Source organism: Quercus lobata, chromosome 10 (assembly GCF_001633185.2).
Source record: "Quercus lobata isolate SW786 chromosome 10, ValleyOak3.0 Primary Assembly, whole genome shotgun sequence".
Lineage (NCBI taxonomy): Eukaryota > Viridiplantae > Streptophyta > Magnoliopsida > Fagales > Fagaceae > Quercus > Quercus lobata.
In genome coordinates this window covers 8052248-8063985 of record NC_044913.1, presented here as the reverse complement: position 1 = coordinate 8063985, position 11738 = coordinate 8052248, and the positions used below count along the sequence as shown (strand labels likewise).

The 11738-nt window shown below is 33.8% G+C and overlaps 1 protein-coding gene across 1 annotated transcript; it reads right to left on the bottom strand.

Annotated features, from left to right (window-relative positions):
• Window positions 1-4844: 4844 nt before the first annotated feature.
• LOC115965718 (AP-1 complex subunit mu-2-like) lies at window positions 4845-10245 on the bottom strand. Its single transcript, XM_031085016.1, has 11 exons — window positions 9966-10245; window positions 9749-9895; window positions 9557-9619; window positions 8655-8831; window positions 8465-8568; window positions 8117-8224; window positions 7887-7983; window positions 7595-7692; window positions 6396-6537; window positions 6152-6274; window positions 4845-5224 (listed from the first exon to the last, which is right to left on the bottom strand). Exons 1-11 carry the CDS (start codon window positions 10092-10094, stop codon window positions 5126-5128), a joined length of 1287 nt encoding a protein of 428 aa, XP_030940876.1. The 5' UTR covers window positions 10095-10245; the 3' UTR covers window positions 4845-5125.
• Between the last annotated feature and the right edge of the window lie 1493 nt (window positions 10246-11738).

Sequence of the window (11738 nt, the reverse complement as noted above, 5' to 3'; positions counted from 1 at the left end):
TTGAGTAAAATTCATTCAAGTATGTCAATCATCCACACCTTATAATTTGTACTTTGTCCTCAAGTAGACAAATACTTTGCCGCCCAATAAATACAATTGGTCCCAACACACTAGCACTACAACAATTGATAGAACTTCGATTGGTACATTCGTATATGTTATTTGCATTTGGCTTTCAATCACCAATGAGTTGCCACATCAAATTTCTTTTACATGTTATAAGCATGTTACTCATTAGGGATTTCATCAAGGACCGAAACATAAGGCCATGAAAGAGCTTCCATAATGAGGGCCTTGCATCAAACTTATCAATTTCAACTCAAAAGGAGTACTGAGAGGCATTCATGAAGACATTATTTTATTGGAGTTTTGGTTGCCTCAGAATACTCCAATATCTTCCCCGCAGACCATGAACTAATGTTGTTCACCATCTCCTACAGCACAGACCGTGCAGGGATGCGCATTGGCTAAGCAAATCATACCAACACAAGATAATCATATTAGTAGTTGAATTTGGTTTCTGTTGATTCTATCATCTACAATGTTGCCAGTCATATGTAAAATTTTGTGTGGTAACAAACTATTCCTAACTGTGTTGAAAACATTTTCTAATAAAATTGGCAATGGAACAAACATGAACTTTCCAGTCCTAATGTTTAGGCTTCTTCATCTATGGGCTATTCTTAATGACAGTACAATAAGGTATTAATCTAATATAAATATAATTTAATATATAATAGTTGGATCAAGATATGCCCAACAGCAAGATTCTAAAGGCTTTAAAGAGGATCAAAACCCAAGTGAAAATTGGGAAATCACCTCCTCTTGGGACCAATGAGAGTCTTGTTCTGGCCTGTGATGATAAGGTTGCGTTTGATGCTCAGGATGGATAAGTGAGCTGAATCTAATTATACAAACTTATTTATTAACATATTAATAACTATCTAAAATAAGGAAATCATTTATGACTTAAGAAATGGGATAATAGTGTGTTAACCTCGTGAGCCAACCGGGGTACGTTTCCTTGGATGCTTCAAGTTATGAGAGCACCCATCCAAACTCTAGCTTTTCCCATGCCATCAATTTCTATAAATGAAAAAACTTTCTTAGGAAATCTTAACTTGTTTTCACCGTCTTGATCGTTATCCATCAAGGATGGAAAAACTTTAAACAAGTTTTAGATCTTGCAATTTAGAAGATGACTAGGGAGGTATATATAGAAACTTCGGCTCATGAAACCAATGATAAAAATGAGAGATTAGTGAAATCCGAAAGAATCTTTTTTATGTAATTCTATCTTACTAACGTAACGTTTGTTTCAATTTTAGATAATGTGGAGAAATCGGTTACACAAATTTGACTCGTAATGAGATTCAACGAGTAATAGCATCTATTTAAATGATTCTCTCATGCTCATGTAACATTTATTCAACTTTGGGCGATGAAACCGATGATAGAAATAAAAGATTAGTGAAATCTAAAAGAATCTCTTTTAAGTAATTCTATCAAACTCACATAATGCTTGTTTCAATTTTAGAAATAAATTACCAAGTGGAGAAATTGGTTACACTAAGGTTGCGTTTGGATTGGGATGAAAACTTCTGCGTTTGCGTTTTGTTTGGTTTTTTTTTTTTTTTTTTTCACGCGTTTTTGAGCTTTTTGAGTGTTGCGGCTACTGTTCATGCACTGTTCAATGAACAGTAGCCACAAACTTTGACTTTTCAAAATTTTTTGGACCAATCAGTGCACATCGTGTACTGTTTATGGACCCATAAATTTCACTTTTCAGCAACTTTTTTATTACAAATGGGTCCCACGGTACTATTTACACATTTAAAAATTATTTCGCTACAGTTTTTTTCAGTTTTCAGTTTCAGTTTTCAGTTTTCAGTTGTATCCAAACGGACCCTAACTCACATGTTATGAGATTTGAAGTGGAATAAGAAAAGGAAAAATTAAAGTCTATTAAAATTTAGAAGCATCTATACATATGATTTCATTAGAATCATGTAATGCCTATTATGTAGAGAAATCGGTTACACTGACTCACTTCTTATGAGACTCAATGTGACATAAGTAACAGCAAAATTAAAGTATATTAAAATTCAAAAGCATCTGTTCACGTGATTTCATCCAACTCATGTAACGCCTATTCAACTGAGTAGAGAAATCAATTACGCAGACTCACTTGTTATGAGATTAAACGTGGCATATTTAATAGCAAATGAAAGCATATTAAAATTCAAAAGCATTTATTCACATGATTTTATCAGACTCATGTAATGCCTATTCAACTAAGTAGAGAAATCGGTTACACTAACTCGCTTGTTACGAGATTCAATGTGGCATAAGTAATAGCAAAATTAAAGCCTATTAAAATTCAGAAGAATCTATTCACATGATTTTATCATACTCATGTAACGCATATCCAACTAAGTAGAGAAATCAGTGTCTTGAACTACAGTTCCGGTTTTCTCTTAAAAAAAATCCAATTATCACAAAATTTAGGGGCATGTTTTATGAGTGTATTTTCGATAAAGATACTAAAAAATTGTGAGTTGATTAAATCAAAAAGGGTGTGTTCCATGTGTAACCCGAAGGAGCTTCTCAAGTCAAAAAGCATATTATACTTAACATATCATTGATATAAATTGTAAAGGAGGCATTAGGCATGCTAAAACAACCTATATAACTCCAATTTTAGAAAACATTTTTTTTTTTTGGTTAAGAAAAACCAATTTTAGAAAACATAGTAATAAAAAATTGTGAGATTTTCAGAATGTCTCTTTCGGAGCTTAATCAACCAAGAGAGTCAATTTCGTACCGTACCGGCCAGTACCGCTGGAATATACCGTAACGGCAAGCAAACCGGTACATATAACCTACCTGTTTCATATTGGAAAAAATACCGACCGTACCGACCAATTTCGGGCAATACTGGCCGGTACCGGGCGTACCAACCGGTACAAGAAAAATTTTTTTTTTTTTTTTAAAGTTTTGTAATTTTTGAATTTTTGTTAAGGCAGAATGGTAACTTATTTGCATTGACTTATTAGTATTATTTGTTTTCTTAGTATGCAATGGTAACTTTTAAGCTTTCTATTTTTTAAATTGTGTTTTTTTTTTTTTTTTCTTCTTTTAATTGATACTAAAGCCTAAAACCATGAATAATTAGTTCTGAATTGAGGAAATGTTGTATGGTAAACTTTTATATTTAGAGTCTGTTTGGATTGAGCTTATTTTTGCTGAAACTGAAAACACTGTAATAAAATAATTTTTAAATGTGTAAGTAGTGCCGTGAGACCCATTTTTAATGAAAAAGTTGCTGAAAAGTGAAATTTGTGGGTCCGTGAACAGTGCATCTGTGCACTATTCACCATGGAAAAGTCAACCTTTGCTGCTATTGTTCATGAACAATGCATGAACAATAGCCGCATTACTCCCTGAAACATGTGAAAAGAAAAAAAAAAGCCAGAAAACGCAAACTTGTAAATGCAGACGCCCAATCCAAATGAATACTTATTATAATATATACACACACACATACATACATACATATATATATATATATATATTTATAAATATAAAAAATAGCGGTAAACCCGAAACGGTACACCGGTATTGACCGTTATCCAAAATATATCGTACCGCTGGCCAAACCGATACAACCTCCGATACGGTATTGGCTCCCTTGTAATCAACAAAAACCAAGGTTGTCTTACGCTACCCAAAACACCTCCCCTTTTGTTCCAATTGTCCAAAGCACCACGAGCTTTAGCTTCTCATTTTGCTTCCCTCCACAAACTGAAAAATACAAATGAGACCACCGGTGATGGTCCACGCCACTAGAGTTGACGCACACAATGTCCAAGGTTTAAATCCTCTCACACACACTCACAAAAAATGCTAGAGAGAGAGAGAGAGAGAGAGAGAGAGAGAGAGAGAGAGGGTAAATTAGTGAAAAGGTTGTTGAATGCTCAAATTTTGTTTGTGTGAAGAAAAATTCTCAATGGGGGTTTTGTAGCCACACCCCATTGAAGGGCTAGCTAAAAATCAACCTAGGAGTTATGCCCAAGCATTGCTCCATATGGCTATTACCAGCCACCTGTGTGATGCTCATGCTCATGCTTTACACCGAATAAGTCTCGCTTGAGCAAGATCTTTCATCCTAGTTTCAACTGTCATTCAAAACCCTACTTACAGAATCTATATAAGGTACATTAAACACGGTTTTTCCAAAGCTTGAGAGGAAGTGAAAGTGCAAAACCCAGGGTTACTGAGAGAATAATTGTCTCCTCTTGGGTTTGAATGAGAAAACCTCGCTAGTTTGTTATTTATACCTGTGATCCAAATTTGAAACCACAAAGTTCATTACTCCAATGAGTTCATAGACATTTTCAATGAGATGCCATGTTAGAGAATCTAGTTCGTGAAATAGATATGTCGTTCCTGAACTGATCCTATTGAAGAAGACCTTAATTTCTTAAGGTATTATGACATAACAAAAAATAGAGAGTACAGTAAAAGATCGTAAAATTCAAGGGACATCTTTGTAAAGGAAAATACTAAATTTAATACAATTTTTACAACATAAAACTTACAAACTGGTATAATAGTGAATGTGATTTGTGGTTTCAACTACCTAGTAAATAAATGATTGAATAAATTTTTTTTTTGTGATTGATGACATATCAATTTGTAAGCTCTATGTAGTAAAGTTTATAGTATACCTGCATCACTCCTTTGTAAAAGCCAAGTACTTCGATACTAATTATTATGATTCAGGTTTTGGTTTTTGGTGACAGGATGTCTTTGAGCAAAGGGCCAAACCATACACGAATGTCAAAATGATCCCGCCATTCTCTTCCACAACAAAAATTATCAATCCTCACAAAATTTGATTGAGTAAACATTTTGGTAATCACTACAACCTTGATAACACAGTTTTTACATTTGAACTATGACAAAAGCAGATACAAGAAAAAACAAAAAATACAGAAGAGCAACCCTATTACACCAAAATTATAGGAAGAAGTTTCTTCCCAAGAGGAACTGCATATTAGCATGCAGTTTCCAAGCCATACACTATTTACGGGATTGGAAGCAGCAAAGCATGAAATGGCCTTTACATTAGTCTTAGTTCATATTCACCAGCCATCGTTATGTATCTCACCCATGGAAGAGACTGGTATCCACTTTTTTCAATAATTTTAAGATACCGAACCTGACAAAAAGCCAAAAACTCAATTTATATGAGCACATTAATTATGATCAATCGTATTTTCAACATTGCATTTATTATTACCAAACCAGACAGCGAAGACAGAATGATTCATGTATAATCTCATTTGCCCCAATTTGTACTATCTCTAACATCCACAAATGAAGATTAATGTAATATTATCCTACACTTTTGTTTTTTAAAATGTCCATCCTATGAACTATGATCATTTTTCCCTTTTTGATAGATATGACAGGTTTTGAATTTATAACATCTCTATGATGATAGTTCCTTACCATCACACCAAAACCCCAATAAGTTTATTTTTTATGTAAGCGAGATTCGATCCTAATTCAACAACTAGGGACTTACCACATGAGACTAACTGAAATCCATATGATCATATTATTTCTTAATCGTAAACAAATCTACACCACAAAACATGGCTAATCCAGTAGTTTCTCATATTGTTTTCCTTCAACTTGGCATACATGCAACCATTGCATGACACTCAAAGTTCTCCACACCGTTCACCCCACCCAAAATTTGTGGGATATCCTCTCTCTCAACAAAAGTCCAACATAGAACAAACCATTACAATACTGTGATCCTCTTTTACAAATCCTTGCTATTTACTATATATTGAAAAGCAGCAATAGAGAGTGCAACTCATGTACATATGGAGAATACAGAAGAGGTAACCCAAAGAATACGATTCAATCTTTGCTAGTTCCTCAGTTATATCCTCAGTATTAAATATACATTACACAATCTTGACCTTGTGAGTTTAGCCTACTATAGTTTCATCATATTAGACATTACTACTCTTCTTTCGGCGTTGATTTAAATTAATAAGAAAGCACCAAGTTGAGGCAAATAACAAGAATCATGACTCTTGTCAAGCAAGTAGAGACATGCAGAAACACATACCTGAATCCCTGAGACAGTAAAATATGGTATTTCAAACTTCACCCTGATGGGAGCTTTTCTTTCTGGAGAAGCTTCTTCAGCTGTTACACTGGGGAAGCTGAACTCTGCCCTCAACATATACTCCTAAAAAGCTCAAGGTTATGAACAAGGTTAACAATAGAAAAGCATATTATATTATTACACCATTAGCCCACTGCTAAAGGCAAGCATATAATATGAATTTGAGCTGTAGACCAGTTCCTACCTTATTACCAGGAAAAGACTTGATTTTCCAAATCAAGGCATCATTCTCAGGAGCATATGTAGCAGATCCCATTGATGTTCGGATATTAGGATTTGTAGCATCAGATGGCACAGGCAACTCAATTTCAACATTTGTTGCGGTACTGTATTAGAAAGTAACCAGGGATTAATATCAGAAACTTTGGAAATGGTTATGAAGAATTCCTAGAGAACAATAAAATCAAATGGATATTAAGGCAACACTTTCATTGTCCCATAGGCATTAAGCTACGTTGTTTTTGCATAGCATTTAAAGACCCAACTCCACTATGCGTTCCTTTTAATAGACTCAACACAAACAAAACAGAGGATACCACCCTAACACAGAAGAAAGGATTCAGCATCAATATAATGATAATAATGTGGCTGTTACAATCTCCTAAAGTCCTTAAAAGTAATTTTCTACAGAATAGACAGCATAAATCATTCCAAATGCTGTAATAGACACAAAACTCAAAATGGTGAAATGCACCAATTAAAAAAGTTGTACCCAGTTGAGGCAAAATGTACCAATTGCAACCTATTATATGAATTTATCAATACGTGAAGCTTGTATCGATTGACTATGAATAAATAACAATATGACATATACAACATAAGTACTATTATTTGAATTTACTTCCATCAAGCTTCCAAAATCAATATGCCTCAAAGGTTCTAAATTTTAAGCACCTACTTGCAATCTTCTGTTAGCCAATAACAGGAAATACAAAATTTTCAAGCCAAAAAAAGCATTTGGCAGGGAATATTAAAAGCTACATTCAGAAATGGGAGAGGATTTGCAGCAATTGCTGCATATAGGGTAAGGTGGCAGCCAAAGAGAAGTGACACGACCAACTTACCCATGATTTTTTGTCACTTCTCTTTGGCTACCACCTTACCCTTTATGCAGCAATTGCTACATACAAGGTTGCAGCAAATCACCTCCCTTCAGAAATTGCCTAGAGAAAGAGCAATTTTTATATTTCAGGAAACATCGAAAACTTGTTTTCTGCCTTTTCAAATATGCAGGCCCATTAACCATTGAAAACGGCCAAAAATGAGTTCAAAATATTGAAATTTAGGATCGTTCCAAAATATTTTCTGAAATTGAATTCCATTTTCATTTCTACAAACAAGAACAGGACCCATAGAATTATTGGATAAAAAAGTGAAAATTACCTGCGCTCCTTAAACTGGCTCCGAGCTTTCACCATGAATTCAATACGACTTCTAGAATGCCTTTCAACTTGTGCTTCCACCCAAACGAGAGGTTTCACCTGAAACCATAAAAAATTTGAGCTTAGAGACTCAAATTCTGCAAAAGCGAAATCAAGACTGGAGCTCAATCACAAGACAGAATGCAATGTGATCAAACAGATTCAAGTCAATCTTAATGGCCAATGGCAGGAACAGATTGAGGAACACAGATTATCATTAAACTTTAATTTGGAGCAAGCAATATCAACTTAACCTGAGTACTAAGCCTATATGTCATCAGGTCAAAAGATCCATCTGGGGGTATGAAGGATATTGTTCGGTCATTTTCAAATCGAGCCAATCGCACACACCTAGCAGAAATAAGATTAATATGCTTGAAACAGGAATAAGAATAACACCATCTTAACTTGGAAAGCATTCAACTAAGACCATAATTTTCATAAACCACCAGAGAAATAGAACTAACAAGATAAGCATACATACTGGTGAAACTTAATATCATCCAGATCAATGGCTTTTCCTTTTGCTGTTCGACCTTGAGCCTCCAGCAGTAACCTATCATTTAGGCCAAGCTTGCACTCAGGCATACCACTACAACAAATGAAGTATGGTTAGTTGGATCTTTAATAGGAGATAGAACATATGCTCATGGACTAACATATATGCCCTGTAAGTTTCATACAGTGTTCTTCTTTGATTAAGAGATTTTATAAAACATTATTATTTTGTTAAACAATTTTGCTCAGACTACAACATGTCCCTCTTTACATTCATCTACAATTCAGTAATTTGGGGTCTCAAAAATTACTAACAAAATGATAAATTATGCACCTTAAAAATGCTCTCATTTTTAGTGCCCCAACAACATCTGAACGTATTATTTGCCCATTGCTGTTGACAAGTATATTGACACTCTCCACCACATCCAAGAAAACCTGATTTATAATGAACCGAGCTTCCATCACATGTCACATTGCAGCTCAATTAAATAATAATAACATGCACAAAGAAATCAGCCTACTTCATTCTTCTTGTACCGTATCCCTTCACTACGCCAAGAAACTGCATTCGTCACAGCCATGGGAGGACGCTGTGTCACTTCCATTCTATAAGCATCAGTCTTGATAAACTCACTAAGAATTGTCGCTTCAGTGAATTGCGGGAACCCAAAGTCCATCATTTCATCAAGCAATTCATACTGCAAAACCACAAGGCTTGATCACTATAAACTCATACAATAGTTCGACTTAGAATGTGCTCTCATTCCTGTTACCTTATCCTTAAGGCCTATTTCGTTTAGCTTATTACTGTTATACCATTACACGATAAACAAAATAAGTTCGTCCAAATGCACACTAATTCTCGTAATCAATTCTATCACTGAGAACACAAGCAAAACAATAAAAATGCAAATAAACTAACAAGTTCTCTTACAACAACCACTTGCAAGGCTTTATAATCTCATACAATAGTTCGACTCAGAATGTGTTCTCATTCATATTACCTTATCGTTAAGGGCCTGTTTGGTTGAGCTTATTTTCATCACAAAAGGGTATGTGTACAGTGTTTTAAAGCATCATATTTTTCAAGGTACAGCAACGCCTTTACACAATAAACAAAATAAGCGGATGGAAATAAGCTCATCCAAATGTAGACTTATACAAAAGGTTCACAACTACAACATCACTTATACAACCCGAATGTGTTCTCATTTCATTTTACCTTATCCTTAAGGACCTGTTTGGCTAAGCTTATTTCATCCTAAAAGGAGAATGTAAAACATTTTAAAAGCATCGCCTTTTACGCAATAAACAAAATAAGCTAATGAAATCCAAATGCACACACTAATTCTTGAAATCAATTCTATCAGGAATACGAGAAAAACGCTAATAACGCGAAAAACGAACTAACAAATGCTCTTACCACAACTACAAAATTGTCTCTGAGAGATTCCTCTTCTAACTCTTCAAAATAATGCTTAAACACCTGCAAAAACGAATACAAGTCACAACAACAAAAAAACCCCCCCTAAAATTCACACAATTTTCTTGCTGCGAAAGGAATAACAACACGTTTCGAATCGAATAAAAAACGCAACGCGGCTGGCTTACTCACATCAACAATACGATGCAGAAAGAGCAAGTGGCTCGCGGCATTGCAATTCTGCCTCGAGGCAGACATCAAGTAAACGTTACAGTGCTGTATAAACATGTAGGTCACTCCATTCTCGTACATCACCGGATCTTGCGATTGCGGATCGTCCTGCAAAGTAACCAAATATCAATAGATAACAAATTGCATATCGTATTGAAAAAGAAAAGGTAATATTTACCTCTCTGTCGATGAGTTTGGTGAAGAAGCGTTCGGCCTGAGCTGCGGTGACGTCGCCGCGATAATCGCGCCATATCAAGACGCGGCCTTTTATGTCTAACAGAAAAAGTGCCGAGGCGGCACCAGACATTTTTTTTGGTTTTTTTTTTGAGATGATTTAATTCCAAAAAAATTTTGTGTGATATTTTTTTTGTTGTTGTTGTGAAGGGGAAATGTTTGTGCATTTAATTCTTTGTTCTTTCTTTTATTACCGAAAAAGGATCTTTCGTCCTATCAAAAAAAAAAAAAAAAAAAAGGATCTTTCGGTCTTCTTTCTCTCTTTGTGTCAGAGACGTTTACGAGGGAGAGTCTTTGTTGTTGTGTATGGGTTGGTCCAGTGTGAATTGGATTGTGAGAAGTCAGAAAGTGTTTACTTGCTCCGTTGCGCACGTGCGAGTCGAAAGGAGTCAGTCTAATTTACTTTTGAGGTGGAAAGGTTGGGATTCTATATGGGCCAGTTTAAGCCCACAAATCATAATACAATTAAAAGAAAAAAAAAAAAAGTTTATAGCTTATTTCAAACCAGGTTTTTATGTTAGGTTTGGTAAGAGTTTTTATTTTCTATTTTCAAATTTTTGTTTTGGAGAATATAAAAAATAAAAATAATTTTCTTGTATTTTTTAAATCAATAACATGTTTAATAAGTTGAAATTTTAAAAAGAAATTGAAGAAAAAAAAATACTAAAATATATTGTTACTAAGATTTGAACTCTAATAGTAACTCATTAAATGAGACAAATTTATTAAATTAAATGCATGTTTTCATTGATTTTTGAAAATTAGAAACTGAAAACAATATTTTGCATGTTTTCAGTTTCTTTTACAAACTGAGTTTTGAGAACATTTTTTGTTTTTTATTCATTTTGGATTGCCTAAAAACTTTTTTTAGTCTCAAAAATAAAAATTTTTTTGGAAACAGAAAATAAAGGGAAAAAACAGTTACCAAACATTAATTTTTAGTTTTGTTAATTTCAGTCCAAAAATTGCTTCAATTTCCATCATCCAATTATCAATATTATTTTATAGACTAGAGATAACAGAACAACAAAACTAAAAATGAGAAATTGTTGTTAAAACTTAACTAATTATGTATTTTCGATATATAAGTTTAATCTTCACTTTTACTCTTTTTTTTTTTTTTTTTTTAAATCTCTCTTTAAACCAAGCTTTCTCCTCGAGTTAATTATAAAGAGGTTAGAGGTGAGACCCAAGAGTTTTATTAACTATTTCATACCCTTGTTTCGACGTTTCTCTATCAAAATATTGAAAATGATTAATAAAGAGTGAAAATAAATAATAAAAATAAACATAAGTTTCAATTTATTTCATAAATTTGAGAATTTAAATAACAAAAATTAAGAATATATGACTTAATATGAAACTTGTGAAGTCTATCTTCATTTATCCAAACTTTTTTCTCCCTGACTCTTTGCAATCTTGAAAAGTAAAAAAAAAAAACCAACTTGCATTTTCTCACATAAGATTCAAACCTCTCAGATTTATGGATCATATTGTAGTAGGATTTTTTTTTTTTTTTTTAATTTATGTTTGGCTCTTGTCACAATCCACCCATTCTTATCTCATAATTTTTTTCATACGTTATTTTCCTTTCCTTTCCTTATTACCCTTTTTTTTTAATCCAACATGGATGCTTCAATGGAAGAGTTATGGAAAAAGTTTCACCTCTCTGAAGAAGAAAAAAGGGGTTTGGCTGTTAGCTCTTAGGAAATGGCTC